Source organism: Phyllobates terribilis, unplaced genomic scaffold (genome assembly GCF_046119375.1).
Source record: "Phyllobates terribilis strain yellow unplaced genomic scaffold, ASM4611937v1 Scaffold_11__3_contigs__length_659146591, whole genome shotgun sequence".
Taxonomy (NCBI): Eukaryota; Metazoa; Chordata; class Amphibia; order Anura; family Dendrobatidae; genus Phyllobates; species Phyllobates terribilis.
Genome location: NW_027362771.1, coordinates 451,703,275 through 451,721,372, shown reverse-complemented (window position 1 = coordinate 451,721,372; position 18,098 = coordinate 451,703,275). Strand labels below are relative to the sequence as shown.

The 18,098-nt window shown below is 44.4% G+C and overlaps 1 protein-coding gene across 2 annotated transcripts in view; it reads left to right on the top strand.

The window, feature by feature from the left end:
- AGBL1 (AGBL carboxypeptidase 1) overlaps positions 1 to 18,098 on the top strand; it is a 1,577,225-nt gene that overhangs the window by 641,999 nt on the left and 917,128 nt on the right. For both annotated transcript variants that reach the window (XM_073653286.1, XM_073653285.1), the window contains exon 18: positions 10,809 to 10,989. In XM_073653286.1, coding sequence (XP_073509387.1) covers positions 10,809 to 10,989 — 181 coding nt within the window. The remainder of the gene's footprint in view (positions 1 to 10,808; positions 10,990 to 18,098) is intronic.

Genomic DNA, 18,098 nt, shown 5'->3' with positions numbered 1-18,098 from the left:
CCCTTTGCCTGGCCCTCACAGGGTATCAAATACTTAGGAATTCCTATTCATAGAGACCTTTCCCATCTATGTTATCTTAATTTTGGGCCCTTTATTGAACAACTCCATACAGACCACGGTTGGCAAGTTAGAACTGTAAGATTCACTACGTGAACCACTGGTGTTTTGTGGAAAAGCACATGTACACTGCGTTCCAAATTATTATACAAAAAGTGTTTAGGAGTGATAAGGGAAGAATTTGTTTGTTTGTCAGTTAAACTCATTGATGGTGATGTGTGTCAGGGCTCTTTATATCACTGTAAGCAATTGCAGACACCTGTGCTAATTAGTTTGGCAGGTGTGTCCAATGAAAGGCAAGACTACTTAAGAAGGCTCTCTCACATTATTAAGCAGCCTACATTTTCTGCCAAAATGGGAAAGAAAAAGGATGTGTCGGCTGCTGAGAAGCAACAAATTGTGGAGTGTTTAGGTCAAGGCATGACTACAATCAACATTGTGCGATGATCAGGATGAAGTGTCTTGGCAATCAAGAAGTATGTAGCTGATTCACAGTACACACGTGTGCGTGCTGATAAGGGCAAATTGAGGACTCTTTCCTACAGGCAATTACGTCAGGTTGAAAGAGCAGCGGCAAAAAAGCCTTGTCATAGCAGCAGACAAGTTTTTGAAGCTGCTTGTGCCTCCAACGTCCCCCGAACAACAAGATGCAGGGTCCTTCAGAGGTTTGCAGCTGTGCTTGCGCCATCCTGTCGACCTCCTCTATCCACTTCACACAAGCAGAAACGGCTCCAGTGGGCCAAACATTACATGAAGACTGATTTCAAAACTGTTTTGTTCACGGATGAGTGCCGTGCAGCGCTCGATGGTCCAGATGGATGGAGTGGAGGATGGCTGGTTGATGGACACCCCACGCAAACACGGCTACAGCGCCAACAAGGAGGAGGTGGAGTAATGTTTTGGGCTGGAATCATGGGGAGAGATTGTCGGCCCCTTTAGGATCCCTGAAGGCGCTAAAGATGAACTCCATAATGTATGTGGATTTTCTCAAACAGCACTTCCTGCCATGGTTCAAGAAGAAGAACCGTGTATTTCACAGCAAGATCATTTTTCTGCATGATAATGCACCATCTCATGCTGCACATAAAACATCTGCATCTCTGGCTGATATGGGCATAAAAGGGGACAAACTTATGGTGTGACCCCCATGCTCCCCTGACCTCTACCCCATTCAGAACCTTTGGTGCATCATTAAAAGGAGTGTCTATGATGGCGGGAGGCAGTTCACATCTAAGCAACAGCTCTGGGAGGGTATTCTGTCCTCATGCAAAACAATTGAAGCAGAAACCATCCAAAACCTGACAAATTCAATGGACGAGAGAGTTCAGAAGCTCCTTTCGAACAAGGGGTCCTATGTGAAAATGTAACATCACCTAGAATAAAGTTTTGAGTTGAAAACTGTTTGATTTCAGTTTCTAACAACCTGCTAATGCTTATAATTTCAAAAATGACCATTTTTTTGGTCTTTATTAAAATGAAAAGGTTGATCGAAAAGTTTGGGGGATCTAAGAGTGTGGCAACCCAGTAGTCATGATTACTTCGAATTCTGACAATATGAGGGTCATGCTGCAGGTAGTGCAGCAAGAAGGCACTTATGTGCCTTGCGCATCTCGGAGCCCCAAAATTATTTTCCGGGCTAGATGCAGCTAAAAATTATTTTTAATTTTAAATCTGGTGAAGCTTTAGTATAGATGGCCTAATAGGATCAGTGCTGCACACTGCTACAAAGCCCAAATTATTTTCCAATCAAGATACAGATAAACATGATTAGTAATTTGAAAGCTTAAAACGGTTGGTAGGGTGATTTTAACCAATCATCAAGCTTTTACTCTCCCCAGGATGACACAGGGGTAGAAAAGTCGTTTCGGATCCATGATTTGTTCATCTTTATGAACGTGAGTCTGTCTACATTATCAGTGGAGAGCCGCGTGCGCTTATCTGTCAGCACACCACCAGCAGCGCTGAACACACGTTCAGACAGAACGCTGGCTGCGGGGCATGACAAGATCTCCAAGGCGTAAGTGGCTAGCTCCTGCCATTTATCCAGATTGGAAGCCCAAAAAGAGCAAGGGTCCAGTGACACAGTCGTGGCTTCAATGTTTACTTGGAGATACTCCTGTACCATCGTCTCTAGGCGTTGACTATGTTTCAGACTTCTTGTCTCCTGTGGCCTTGCAAAGGATGGGCTAAAAAAGTGGTGAAATGATTCCGCAAAATTGATGTTACCAGCAGATACTGTGGTTCTGTTACGGTTTGAGTGCTGAACACTTGACGGTCCCACGGTTGGCAAGTTGGAACTGTGAGATTCACTACATGCACCACTGGTATTTTGTGGAAAAGCACATGTAAGATTCTGCAACAGTCTCTGCTGATACTCCTGCATGCGTGCATCCCTTTCTATGGCAGGAATAATTTCTGCAAATTTACTTTTGTACCGGGGATCTAACAGTGTGGCAACCCAGTAGTCAGGATTATTTCTAATTCTCACAATTCGAGGGTCATGTTGCAGGTAGTGCAGCAAGAAGGCACTCATGTGTGTTGCGCATCCAGGAGCACCAAGTCCCTGTTGTGTTGGTGGCGAGGTAACAATCATGCTTCCTTCCTCTGTCCTCTCCCCCCAACCTCGCACAACAGAAATGTGATCAAGGTCTCCCTCATCTGATGAGTCTTCCATCAGTTCGTCCTCCACTTCTTCCTGGGCTCCTGCACCTTCCTCACTAGTTTGGCTGCTACCATGCGCCCTGGTAAAACCATCTCCCCCACCCTCACATGCCTGCCGCCTTGGTGCTGCCGACCGTCTGGACCTTGCAGATGTTAGCCCTTCCGCATACAACTCCTCCTCCTCTACTTCCTCCACCTCCTCTTGTGCCACCACCTGACTCCGAATTCTGTTTAACATGTGCTCCAGCATGTAAATCACCGGAATAGTCATGCTGATAATGGCATCGTCAGCACTAAACATCTTCGTCGCCATTTCAAAACTGTGCAGAAGGGTGCATAGGTCCCTGATCTGAGACCACTCCTCCAGCGTGATTTGCCCCACCTCTGAATCTCGTTGGCCCAGGCTATACGTCAGAACGTATTGCACCAGGGCTTGTCGGTGCTGCCACAGTCGCTGCAACATGTGCAGAGTTGAATTCCACCGGGTAGGCACATCGCATTTTAGCCGGTGAAGTGGCAGGCCCAACGACTTCTGTAGAGATGTAAGTCGCTGAGCTGCGGGATGCGAACGGCGGAAGTGAGCACACAGCGACCGTGCCCTCTGCAGAAGGCCATCTAGTCTGGGATAGTGGGCTAAAAATTGCTGGACAACCAGGTTCAACACGTGAGCCATACAAGGCACGTGTGTGACATTGCCCCGGCGAAGGACCGCACCCAGGTTTGCAGCATTGTCGCACACGGCCTTCCCTGGTTTCAGGTCCAGTGGAGACAACCATTCATGAAATTGGTTCTCCAGAGCTGACCACAACTCCTCAGCTGTGTGACTCACATTTCCCAGACATTTCAATGTAAAAACCGCCTGATGACGTTGAGCCCTACTGCCAGCATAGTAAGGAGGTGTGCAGGATCCCTTCTGTGCAGTTAGAAAGCTTGTGGCATGACCAGACAGGCTTTGGGTGCAGGTGGAAGACCGAGAGGAGGTTGAGGAGGCAGAAGCAGTGGAGGAACTTTGACATAAAGAGGATTGACGCACAACTCGTGGGGACGGCAAGACTTGGACAGCAGCCCCTTGTCCTGCTGTCACCATAGTTACCCAGTGCCCAGTCAGCGACATGTAACGCCCCTGTCCATGCCTACTCGTCCAAGTGTCTGTGGTGAAATGCACCCTGTCACACACAGAGTTTCTCAAAGAAGCGGTGATGTTGTGTGCGACATGCTGGTGGAGCGCAGGCACACCTTTCTTTGAGAAGTAGTGCCGACTGGGCATCTGGTACTGGGGCACTGCGACGGACATAAGGTCTCGAAAATCCTCTGTGTCCACCAGGCGGAAAGGCAGCATTTCTGTAGCCAAGAGCTTGCAGATGGTGAAATTCAACCTCTTAGCTTTCTCATGGCTAGGAGGAAATGGTCTTTTACTTGTCCACATCTGAGGGACCAAGGGCTGGCTATTGTGCTTAGACGGGGTTGATAAGGGTGTCCCCGGCAAACTGCCGGTCTGTGAGGAAGATGCAGGCAGACATGTTAGGTTGCCTTGATCCAAAGGTGGTGCTATCGATGTCGGACAGCGCTCAACACCAGCTGGTGTTACCACCTCCAAAGAAAATGATGACCTGCCAATCACGCTGGCTGTTGCGGGTAAAGAGGTGGCAGGTCTGCGCCCCAAAACAGGTGTGACTGCTGTCCCCCCAGTCACAGAGGATGAAGAGGCCGCGGATGCACAAGATATGGCAGACGGTGATTGGCCCAGCCGGCTAGGCCGCATTGTAGCACACTGAGCTTCCCACTGCAACTTATGCTTCATGTCCATGTGCCGGTTCATGCATGAAGTACTCAAACTATGTATTTTTTGGCCTCTACTTAGCTTTTGCTGACAAATGTTACAGATAACACGAGTTGGGTCATCTTTATCGATCTGAAGATATGCCCAGGCTATGCAAGGCTTAGCACCCATGCGACCTGAAGAGCCACCACGACTTGTGGTGAGAGGCAGAGTTGTGTTTGAGGATGCAGTTGTTGACGTGCTTCCAGTACTACGTCTCTGTCCAGGAAGGCGCAACCTGACCTCGTCGTCACTAGCATCTTCCTCCACCTCCTCTGCTGACCTCATCTCTTGGCTGACTGTGGGTTGACAGTAAGTGGGATCTCCGACCTCATCATCATCACCCTGTGCGTTATCACACCCGTCGTCCTCAGAGCCAACCTGTTTCTGCCCTGACAAAAAACTAAAGTTGTCGCTCCAATCAGGTATTTGAGTCTTATCATCGTCTTCCTCATTGTCTCCACCAACAGGAGTTACAGTTTGGGAATGAGGGTCTACATTATGGTCAGAACCTTCTGCGTCTGGTCCTGGATCCGACTCATAAAGATTCTGGGCAACAGTGCAGATCATTTCCTCGTCTGGATTCACAGAAGCGCTGGAGTCGACCTCTGATTCCCAGGCTATAGTATGAGTAAACAGCTCTGCAGACTCAACCATCTGTTCTACCTCATACTCAGACGGGCAGCTGGAGATTTGGGAGCTGTGAGGAAGCAAGTGCGATTTGGGTGACACCTTTGAGGACTGGAGTATTTGTGATGTTGAAGTTGATGTGGAGGAGAGCCCACTTAAAGGAGCACTTGATATCCGTTGAAGCACCTGCTGTTTTTGTGCCTCATCTGGAATTTGTAGCGATTGGCGTGGCCGTAAGAAAGGGATCTTATCACATTGTCCGCTAAAAGAAGTAGACATTTTAGTTTGGCTGGAAGATGGTCTTTCTTCTGCAGATGTTACTGTTGCTTTAACACCTACCCCACGAACACAACCTTTTTTCCCCTTCCCAACACGCCTATTCCCCTTTCCACCAGCAGCAGGCCTTTTTCCACTCATTTTGGTGGTTAACTAATTCACAACTCTGGAGTTGTTTGCACAAAAAAACAATGGATGGTAACCGAGCAGAGCTGAGTGGCCAAACTGTGGTATTAGGCCAAAACTATTGGCTGGGTTAGATGCAGAAAAAAATTATTTTGAATTTGCAACCTGATGGAGGTCAGTATAGATGGACTAATACAAATAGTCCCACACACTGCTAGAAGCCCAAATATTTTTTCAGAGGTACTGTAGATGCAGATAAAAATTATTTTTAATTTGCAACCTGATGGAGGTCAGTATAGATGGACTAATAGACCAAGTCCCACACACTGCTAGAAGCCCAAATATTTTTTCAGAGCTAGATGCAGAAAAAAATTATTTTTAATTTGCAACCTGATGGAGGTCAGTATAGATGGACTAATAGACCAAGTCCCACACACCGCTAGAAGCCCAACTATTTTTTCAGAGCTAGATGCAGAAAAAAATTATATTCAATTTGCAACCTGCTGGAGGTCAGTATAGAAGGACTAATAGAACAAGTCCCACACACTGCTAGAAGCCCAAATATTTTTTCAGAGCTAAATGAAGAAAAAAATTATTTTTAATTTGCAACCTGATGGAGGTCAGTATAGATGGACTAATAGACCAAGTCCCAGACACTGCTAGAAGCCCAAATATTTTTTCAGAGCTAGATGCAGAAAAAAATTATTTTTAATTTGCAACCTGATGGAGGTCAGTATAGATGGACTAATAGACCAAGTCCCACACACTGCTAGAAGCCCAAATATTTTTTCAGAGCTAGATGCAGAAAAAAATTATTTTTAATTTGCAACCTGATGGAGGTCAGTATAGATGGACTAATAGACCAAGTCCCACACACTGCTAGAAGCCCAAATATTTTTTCAGAGCTAGATGCAGAAAAAAATTATTTTTAATTTGCAACCTGATGGAGGTCAGTATAGATGGACTAATAGACCAAGTCCCACACACCGCTAGAAGCCCAACTATTTTTTCAGAGCTAGATGCAGAAAAAAATTATATTCAATTTGCAACCTGCTGGAGGTCAGTATAGAAGGACTAATAGAACAAGTCCCACACACTGCTAGAAGCCCAAATATTTTTTCAGAGCTAAATGAAGAAAAAAATTATTTTTAATTTGCAACCTGATGGAGGTCAGTATAGATGGACTAATAGACCAAGTCCCACACACTGCTAGAAGGCCAAATATTTTTTCAGAGCTAGATGCAGAAAAAAATTATATTCAGTTTGCAACCTGATGGAGGTCAGTATAGATGGACTAATAGAATGATGCTATGCCCAAAAGATTTTACTTCACTAGGTGCAGTAAAAAAATTGGTATTCTATACACAGGTGTTATATCTTGCAACACAGATAGGCTACTCCACTGACTAACACACTCTGCAATAGGCCAAAAAGGATTAGCTTTGCTAGATTCAGCCAAATGCTGTGAAAAAAACTTGCACAGCACTGGCACAGACCTGCCTGGCAAAAACTGATAGGAACTCATGTAACCTAGTCCTGAAAAGGACTCCAATTACAATTAGTCTTTACTCCCACAACCTATCTATTTAAGAGCACAGACCTCCCTGATAAAAGTCGTAGGAAATGCTGTAACCTAGTCCTTATAAGGACTGCAATCACAATAATTCCCTACTCCCAAGCTATCTGTATATTTGTGCGAAAATTGGCTTGAAATTAACAAGGTATAGCGCACACAGCAACAGCGGTGCCGTCTAACACGCAGCTGCAGCAGTGAGAAAATGGTGGCGACGGGGAAAATGGCTTGGTCTTATAGGGCAAGGACATGTGACATACACTGCCAATGACACATGCCCTTGCTTGTGTGAAAAAAAGCACTTCGCTCCGTGTGTGCGCTGCTGATAGGCTGACAGATTGCACCTCCCCACTGCAAATGCGGGAAAGAGAAAAAAAAATGGAGATCTTCATTGTTCCTGCAGAGATCCATCCCCTGCCCCTCCCCCCACCCCGCTGTACACTCAAACTGCGTATTAACATTAATTTTCATCATTACTGAGAAAAAATCCAGTTATGATTTTGGTGCACGAACAGTTATCGAACATAACCTCGAACAGCCGAATTTTTCTCAAATTGTTCGTGTTCGCCGAACGGCTCGAACACCGCCCAAAACAGCTCGAATTTGAGATTGGCGAACAGTTCGAGTAGAACAACGCTCATCTCTAGTTGCAACCTGATGGAGGTCAGTATAGATGGACTAATACAACAAGTCCCACACACAGCTAGAAGCCCAATATTTTTTCAGAGGTAGATGCAGAAAAAAATATATTCAGTTTGCAACCTGATGGAGGTCTGTATAGATGGATTAATAGAACAAGTCCCACACACAGCTAGAAGCCCAATATTTTTTCAGAGGTAGATGCAGAAAAAAATATATTCAGTTTGCAACCTGATGGAGGTCAGTATAGATGGACTAATACAACAAGTCCCACACACAGCTAGAAGCTTACATTTTTTCAGAGGTAGATGCAGAAAAAATATATTCAGTTTGCAACCTGATGGAGGTCTGTATAGATGGATTAATAGAACAAGTCCCACACACAGCTAGAAGCCCAATATTTTTTCAGAGGTAGATGAAGAAAAAAATATATGCAGTTTGCAACCTGATGGAGGTCAGTATAGATGGACTAATACAACAAGTCCCACACACAGCTAGAAGCCCAATATTTTTTCAGAGCTAGATGCAGAAAAAAATTATATTCAATTTGCAACCTGATGGAGGTCAGTATAGATGGACTAATAGAATGATGCTATGCCGAAAAGGTTTTACTTCACTAGGTGCAGTAAAAAAATTGGTATTCTATACACAGGTGGTATATCTTGCAACACAGATAGGCTACTCCACTGACTAACACACTCTGCAATAGGCCAAAAAGGATTAGCTTTGCTAGATTCAGCCAAATGCTGTGAAAAAAACTTGCACAGCACTGGCACAGACCTGCCTGGCAAAAACTGATAGGAACTGATGTAACCTAGTCCTGAAAAGGACTCCAATTACAATTAGTCTTTACTCCCACAATCTATCTATTTAAGAGCACAGACCTGCCTGATAAAAGTCGTAGAAAATGCTGTAACCTAGTCCTTAAAAGGACTGCAATCACAACTATTCCCTACTCCCAAGCTATCTGTAGATTTGTGCGAAAATTGGCTTGAAATTAACAAGGTATAGCGCACACAGCAACAGCGGTGCCGTCTAACACGCAGCTGCAGCAGTGAGAAAATGGTGGCGACGGGGAAAATGGCTTGGTCTTATAGGGCAAGGACATGTGACATACACTGCCAATGACACATGCCCTTGCTTGTGTGAAAAAAAGGACTTCGCTCCGTGTGTGCGCTGCTGATAGGCTGACAGATTGCACCTCCCCACTGTAAATGCGGGAAAGAGAAAAAAAAAATGGAGATCTTCATTGTTCCTGCAGAGATCCATCCCCTGCCCCTCCCCCCACCCTGCTGTACACTCAAACTGCGTATTAATATTAATTTTCATCATTACTGAGAAAAAATCCAGTTATGATTTTGGTGCACGAACAGTTATCGAACATAACCTCGAACAGCCGAATTTTTCTCAAATTGTTCGTGTTCGCCGAACGGCTCGAACACCGCCCAAAACAGCTCGAATTTGAGATTGGCGAACAGTTCGAGTAGAACAACGCTCATCTCTAGTTCTGACCTGAGCAGAGCTCACCTAGTGACAGGACACCACTCCTGAGCTCAGTGCAGCTCCGGGCCCCGGTCGCCGGCTCATTCTCCCCGGCTCCTCTGCATCAGCGGTCAGAGGATTACAGCCGGGGACATCTCCAGAAAGCTGAGTATAAGGATTTTAGTGTTTTATTCTTATTTTTACACATCGACACTGCCGGAGCAGACACTACTACTACCAACATTGTCTCTTGCTCGTGCCTGCTGATCACAGCGCGAGCAAGGGCAGTGTTTGGCACCTCGTGCTTGGGAACATCGCAAACTGTACATTGATTCCCAGGCGCTGGTACGTGTGATCCTGATGCGGCACATGGTTGAAACACGTGTGACACGCACGGACACACAGACATGGATATCTCCGGTACCATTTTTTCCGGTACCAGAAATATATAGACGAAACCGCCCTTAGGGTGATTTTATTTGTAGTAGTTTTAGAAAAAATGCATCTTTTTGTCTGGTTCTTCCTGGTGTATGCAAAAAATACTGTAGCCAGATATTAACTGAAACAGAGTAATCAAATGCACTACAGATAGCGATAATTTTTGTCTGGCACTTTTACTAATTATTTGTGTTTCTTGAGGCTTTTTGTTACACGCACGCCGCTAAGTTCAGATAGGGTCGAGACAGGTTACACGAATTCTTTCGCATCCTGGGGGAACTGTTACGCAGGGCGACCATAGACCATGTGCTGCAGCTTCTCTCAGGCACACAGGGGTATTAACCCTCAGGCACAGACACGTGGGTTGTTTCACTTGCTGACCAGACACAAGAGTCCTCATAAATGGTAGAAGAGTAGCATTTAATAAGAAGCCGCACAGCCAGTGCAAGTTAAGTCTTATGAGCAACAGGCTCCAGTGACAAACAGTACAGTTTCCTTAGCAGCACAGCAGTTCACAGTCTTCCCAGTAGTACAGGACAGCACAGTTCTAATGCAAAGGCACATTAATGAACGCCGCATTCTTTACAGCACAGTGAGATGGAGGAGGGGAGGGTTTGCTGAGGGAAATGATCCCTGTGACACCATTTCTTCCAGTCCTTATCTTTCTGCCTGTCAATACTCTGCACAGCTAGTTCAGGGACTCTACCTGACCTGTGCTTAGCTTCACTCCTGACTTGAATCCTTTTCACTTGCAGGGGCGCTTCTGTGAGATACAGAACACACACACAACCTTTCTCTTCGGCTCCAGCCAGATAGTAAACAACATCCCTATAGCCCCCTGGGGGTCTGCTAAAACACTCCCCTTCTCCTGTGACTGTGTTAACCTCTCTAGTTGCTGGATTCTTCTGGAGCACATCATTTCCTGTCTCATGTGCTTGTGTTACTACTGCATGTCACATTTTATTTTCTTCAAAATGAAGCATGCTTGTGGTGTGTGTGGCATTTATTTCATGTGCTTTGATCTAAGTGTCTCAAGAGAACTATAAAACCAAAGTCATATTGGAGATTGTAATTGTCTGTATGACTCGTGTATTGTGCTTGTTGCAGGTAGTCGTCAGTATATGGTGCTTACTGCTCGGGTACACCCAGGTGAGAGCAATGCCAGCTGGGTGATGAAGGGAACATTGGAATTTCTTACCAGCAGTGACCCTATTGCACAGATCCTCAGAGAAATGTTCATTTTCAAGATTGTTCCAATGCTGAACCCAGATGGCGTCATCAATGGAAAGTAAGGAGAAAGCCTCGATATATTCTTGCATATAATCTGTGTGTTACTCTTTCTTTATGTATTACATTGCGGAATTCATCCTATAATGAAACAACTCAATTAGATCTACTATAGTGCTATCTATTAGCATAAAGTGGTGAGAACATAAAATGATCACCTTCCATTGAAAAATGTATTTTATTGTATACATTTTGTAAGCTGCAGGCAGGTAGATTGGTGGATGGTAGTTATGTGCAACCTCATCCGAGAGTGACTATAGAACCTGGGTGGAATGGTCACTCCTGTGCAACATTCCAGGTTTTTTTGGACCTACTAAGCTAAGGCTCCATGTAGAGTCCTAGAGTTGATTATGGCTATGTTCCCACGATGAGTATTTGATACATTTTTAATGTTGCATATGTAGCACCCCGAGGGCTCGGCTGCTACAGGAGTATTGCACCTCGAACCAGAGGTGTGGTATTCCACTCCCGGGTAAGGATGGAGTGTGGAACAGGGCTCAGTTAGCTGCATACACCACACACACCCCATTTCCGGGGGACAGATCAACGGTACTCCCACCAGATAGATATGCAGGTACGACAGCGTCTGTCCCTGGCTGGAGTGGGGAGGGGGGAGGAATATCCCAGTGGTGTAGGAGCAGAGAGGGGAGGGACTCTGGGTATAGGTAGGAGCCCATTGGGTGCTGGTCACCTGGGCTCGGGTGTCAGAAGGGAGGTATATAAGGTGGGCACCATCTTAGATCGGTGTGCAGTCCGGTTAGTTCAGTTCAGAGAGGAGCTCAGCCAGAGAGGGCTGACAGGGAGCTGTGGCTCAGTCCGGGCCCAGTTCCAGAGGCAGGCCTGAAGTGGAGGCCTGAGGCAGAGAGAGAGAGAAAAGGAAGAAGAAGAAGGAACCGAAACACAAGGAAAGGCCCAGAGACGCAAGCAAAGAGGGAACCCTAAGATCCCACGAGATAACGGGTGAAGGGTTGGCAGAGCAGGGTACCGGATCCCAAACTGGTGGAGGCCAATTATCCTTAGCCAGGAACCGGAGGTCGTGGTCAAGTCTTGGCGCGACCCCTCACCATATCCACCAGGAAGGCACGCCATATAGGGTCAGGGAAACCGGAGAGAGGTTTGACCAACAGAAGGCCCGAGGAAGCTGGACAAAGGTGGGTCCCTGGTGGGGACAGCCAGTAGAGAGGAAGAGAAGGGAGCCCTGGACCACGCTCTGAAATTGCCTGGGAGTTGGCCGAGTCCCGCACCTGGTGGGCGCAGCACGGCTCGGGTGGTCACTCTCGGCCAGGGGTGATCTGAACCAAAATCGTGAGTAAAGATTTGGAAACTGCAACACACATCTCTGGGGTTCCTTGTCGCACCAGCACCATCAGTACTGGGACACTCGCACCATCACTCCCATCATTATCCACACTAGCTGCCCTGAGGCAATACTCCTCCCGTGGGGAGTCATCCCATACTAAGCTGCACGAACAACATCAGCCTCAGCGGTCTGCAGTGCAGCGGCGGTCCCCACTGACCGCAATCCACGGGTGGTGTAGTCGAACACTATAACAGCTTATACTAAATTCCGCCACTTAGTTTGACACCCTGGGCACGGACCGGGTCACCGCCACGAGGACTACTAACCCCGACAGATCCGGCTCCGGGTATTCCCCGCGTGCGCAACGTTTCCCGAACATGGCCCAGGGGGTGCGTCACATATATTTGATAAAATGCAAGTAACCCATTTTATTTAATGGGTGCGGAAAATCTACAATATTAAAGCTCAACGTGGTAACATAGCTTAACAGGGAAAGTTTCCTGTTAAAGCCTCCTTCAGACATCCAGATTTTGTTCACTTATGAAAAAAAAAGTGGTTTGATCCGAGTTTCATCAGTTTATCAGTTTTTACAAACATGTCCTATTCCTTTGAAGTGATAATCACAAACAGCACACGGACTGCACACTGATGAAACCCGTGTGTGGTCCATGATTTTCAAGGACCAATAGACTTGCATTGCTACTTTTCATCTGTAATGCCAGTAAAAAAGGACATGTCTCTGCGATTTTTTGACTGATGCATGGTCTTCAAAAAAACACAGACATGTGTACCTATAATGGTTGCTTTTTGTCTATGTATGCAAAATAACACAGGCATATAGATTATAATCCTGTACATGTTGTGTCCATGAAAATCATGGACAAGAAACGTTCATGAAACATGGATGAGTGAATGAGGTCAAAGTGTATGTTCATTGTGGATCATTTTCCAGTACTTTTTTTCAGTGGCTCTGCACATAAAAATGCCAGAAAAAAATCATTCACTGAGACATGTAGATCAGAAGAGCAGACTGTCAGTCATTACATGTCTCACACTGGTAATACCCTATTTAAAATAAGCTCTGGAGGCAGATTCTCGGGGAGGTCTATGTCCCACCAATAAATTTTAACAGCTCATTTACATTTTAAGAAAAACGTGGATTTCTCTGGAATAAGACATCAGATTGCAGATATCAAAGTATTATTTTATTCAGCTGCCTATGACTTGCATGCCCATATAGATGGCTTAGGAGGCTTGATCGTACTGACAGATTCCCTTTAAACACTTCAAGCTTTCAAAGACACCAAGCGTTTAAAAAATGTGGCAACATTTCTCCCTGTGGAGAATGACATGCAAAAAGAAAAAGGAAAGGGCGCATGTGTAGACTCACAGGGCTTTTTATATAAATTGAAAAGTGCCAGTGCACTCACCTGTGATGGTTGTGTACGTCTACACAACCAAGATTAAGCGTGTGATTAATGAGGCTCCGGGTCGCCTCTCTCTATTTATAATACCATCTTGTCGGTGTTTGCATCGCAACTCCGTGCTCCTCGAAGGGTCACGCGATCCTGCCAGACCGGATACCACGTAACCGCAGGTCCTCAGTTGTTTATCCCGGTGGCTGGATAACCGCAGGTCCTCAAACATCCAAATATGCCAGGCTGCTCCTGCTGCTTTGGCTCCGTATGGAGATATTTCACATGTAAACAATGGTGCAGCGGTCTCAGGGAGCGCCAAAGGAATACTGGACAATTTAATAGATGATAGCCGACCTTTATTCTTTCTCCAATACCACTGTCACAACGCGTGGTCTAAGCCGGTCTAAGCCATCTTCATCAGGTGATTTTTTTTTACCCCACCTGATGAAGACGGCTTAGACCGTCGAAACGCATTGTGGCAGTGGTATTGGAGGAAGAATAGTCACAAATCATATTCACGGAGTGACTAAAGCTTAACGCCCGAGAACGCTGAAGATAATATATGCTTGCCCGATCATGCTCGTAAATCTCGAGCAACGAGCCTGCTTGACCATCACTAGTAAGGAGGCTTGTAGGCAGTGCAATGCTCCTCTGGAAATTAAATATGCAAATTGTCTCTTCGGAGAGGAATAGTGCACTCTAGTGCCACCTATTGGAAGTAGAAATCCTAAAAGTCAATATTGACTCTTTAATGAGCATTGTCAGATCTCATGCTTTGCACTAAGGAGGGGCAACATCTCAAAATACATGTCTGCAAATTGAGATTCTGGTTTGGCTTTTATACTAAGTCATGCAACAAGGATCATTAAAGGGTCTATATTACCTTTTAAGATTGCTACTAGTAGGTGGAACTAGAGGTCAAATCCTCTCTGAAGAGACAATTTGCATACAAGAAATGACCTGCACATACAGGATTTCAGGTAGAAAATCACTTATTATACAATAAAAGTTAATAAGAAGGCTATAAAGAAGCCTGGAAAACATTGTGGTATCTTTTTGAGCATTTTGTAAGTGTTGCGGCCTCAAAAAACACAAATGTTTTATTTAAGCCATCTCTGTGGTTTGGGTGTCTGGTAGTTCACACCTCAATATGGTGCAATGCCTCTTCCCGAATGTTGCTGGGAGCTCTAGGAGAATGCAGAAGGGTCTTACTCTTCTACAAGGGATCGACTTGGGAAAACTCCTGCCTACGTTCTGTACACAACATTCACAAGAGACGAAGTTGAAACACTTAACAGGTTTATTTTTTCAAGATAAATGGTGACGATTGCAAAGGGGATAATTAGGAACAGCAAACAGAAAATATTATACAATCTACTATACAGATGCGAGATATACTTCGCAATAAACGTGAATTTTATAAATGATGCTTCCCATTTAAATTACAACAGGTACGTGCCTAACTAATATCACTTAACCTACAAATAGCTGCAGCTATGCAAACAATATAATCCAATGTTGGGACTGGTTGCCGCAGATGTTGGAGCACTTACAGGAACCATTGATGTACATAATATAATGAAAGCAAAATCCCCCTCCACTGCTGGTCCTGTTATAACTCCTCATGCATTGAATTACAAGTCCCAGCAATGCTCTCTTGTGAATGGAACTGCAAGATCCAGCAATGCTCCCTTATGAATGGAACCACAAGTTCCCAGCAATAGCTACTCAGTCCTTGATGTTGCAGGTCTGTAATCAAACAGGGTTCCAGCCAGGGCTTCCAGGAATGGCAGGCATGATTCTTCTGTGTGGGAAGTAAGGTGAGGGTGAGCAACTCCTAGATGCCTGGCTGGTCTTTGGTTGTTGAGCAACTCCAGGGCTCATTCGCCTCTCACACGGAGCAGCAGAACTATCCGTACGCACCCTGTGCTGGATCATCGCTCTCACTCTCCCATAATGATCGAAAAATACCAGGTTCTCCAATGCAGTTATCTCCTCCCCTCTTCTCCAGCATGCTCAGACCATCGGTCCTGTCCTCTGCTGCTGCTCCTCTTCCAGATTGCCAAGGCCATGCAGCTAAGGAAGGATTAAAGGGGTATTCCCATCTCCAAGATCCTATCCCAATATGTAGTAGGGGTAATAACAATAATATTAGCAAATATCTCCAATTTGAAATGTACTATATTTTTTCTGATTCTCTATCTCTCTTTCCGCATGTGCAGGCATTGCAGGACCTTAGGTATCCATGGTTATGACCACTAGCAACTAGCTAACTAACTGTGACTTTATCAGTGGACGTAACAATGGATACCTAAGGTCCTGCAATGCCTGCACATGAGGAAAGAGACATAGCGAATCAAAAAATATACTATATTTCTAATTGGAGGTATTTGCTAATAGTATTATTACACCTACTACATATTGGGATAGGATCTTGGAAATGGGAATACCCCTTTAATGTTTATTACTGAGAAACATTGACCAAAAATAGGAGAAAAGGAACAGTACTTATATAAAACTTCTGTTTATTTCATGTGTTAAAAACAGGGATATCCATGATTAAAAAATATAAAGTGATTCTTATGCGATTCTGGCATTACTGCCCTTAGTCATAGAATATAAAACGGAAGTTTTATTCAAGTACCAATCCTTTTTTCCTGTTTTGGCTCATTGCACACTCCTGGTCAGCAGCATGGAGGAGAGGTACTTGCTACTGATGTAGCGACAAGGCCCGGTTAGGCTTTTCATGTTCTTGTACATTTTTTCTACTGAGAAACACTGTCTGTTCCTAGCTGCCTCAGTTTCTATACACCATGCTCCCCCTAAAGGCGTTACAATTGCTAAACAGATTTAAAATAATATGTAAAAAAAAAAGAAAAACACCCCCCAAAAAACTGAAAAAAATTAAAACCACAGATGGAAAAAAACGTTAACAAAACACTTCAGGAAATGATCAAAATTGCTCAGGATTACAAAACACCATGAAAACACCAGCAATAAGGAGCAATTCCTTAAGCTTCTTCACATTGAAAAATTTATGTTTTTGACTGCAGAAAAAAGACGCAGTGTGAACATATCCTAAGGCTATGAGCTTTTGGTGCGTTTTTGATGCTGCATTTTTTTTTTATCAGATGTTTTTTATTGATTTTTAGTAAGAAAAAACACCAACAAGACAAACATTAGAGGAACGCGCAGTCCTCTTCCCCCACAACATTAATAAACACTACACACAAATTGTTTGTTTCTTTGTTCTACAAGCATAGATAGATGACTCGCTTAATACCCTTTCGACTATAGAGATATATCTGATTCTGATGCTGTAGAAGCAAACAATGTTTCTTAAGAGTATTAAGTTTCTTTTTCCTTTTGCAATTCTATAGGGAAGCGAAGGCGAAATCTTTGCAGCTCCCTAGATGCCAGAGCTATCAATCCATAGACCCCATAACTTATCAAATTTAGAGATAGCATCTCTTTTTAGATATATACCTTTTAACAAATTTATTAGTCAGTTAACTTTATAAATAAATTCTGATATCATAGGTTCCTTATCTGCTATCCATTTTTGGGCTATTCATTTTCTTGCCATATATAACATACGTACCACCGCAATTTTGCTGTGTTCATCAGTAGTCAGATCTTCAACATATCCTAGTATACATACTAGTGGTGAAAGTTCTACATTAATTGAATAAACCCTATATATTTTTATTGTGTTAAAAATGCAGCGTTTTACAGTTCCAGCAAAAGTGGATGGAAATATAAATAGAAATCTTATGCCCGCTGTGCTTTTTTTTTCACTCAGCATAAAGTGACCTGCGGGGCGTGTTTCAAATCCACAGTATGTTAGGCCACGTGCACACGTTGAGTATTTGGTGAGTTTTTTACTTCAGTATTTGCATGTCAAAACCAAGAGTGCAGAAATACTGCTTTTGTTGCTACTATACTTTTACTCTAAGGGTATGTATCCACGATCAAGAAATGCTGCGGGTGTGACGCTGCGTGTCTATGCAGCGTCAAACCCGCAGCGGTCAGATGTTACAGCATAGTGGATGGGATTTCTAGAAATTCCATGTCCACTATGTGTCTCCGTGCACCTGCAGATCACCCGTGGAAACTGACATGTGGCGCTTCTGTCTAGACCGCAGCATATCAATTTCTCTTGCGGAGTCGCTAGTTTCCACAACAGAAATTTGACCACTAGAAAGTATTGAATGCAGTAAATCCACATGGTTCAGTAAACCCATGCGGATTTTCTTGCATTCAATAGAATACGTCCAAATCACTGCTATATCTGGATCGTTGGCACATATCCTTACTGTTCCACTCCTGGTTTTGGTTTACAAATATTAAGGTAAAAAACTCACCAAATGCAAATGCTTAACTTTTGCACGT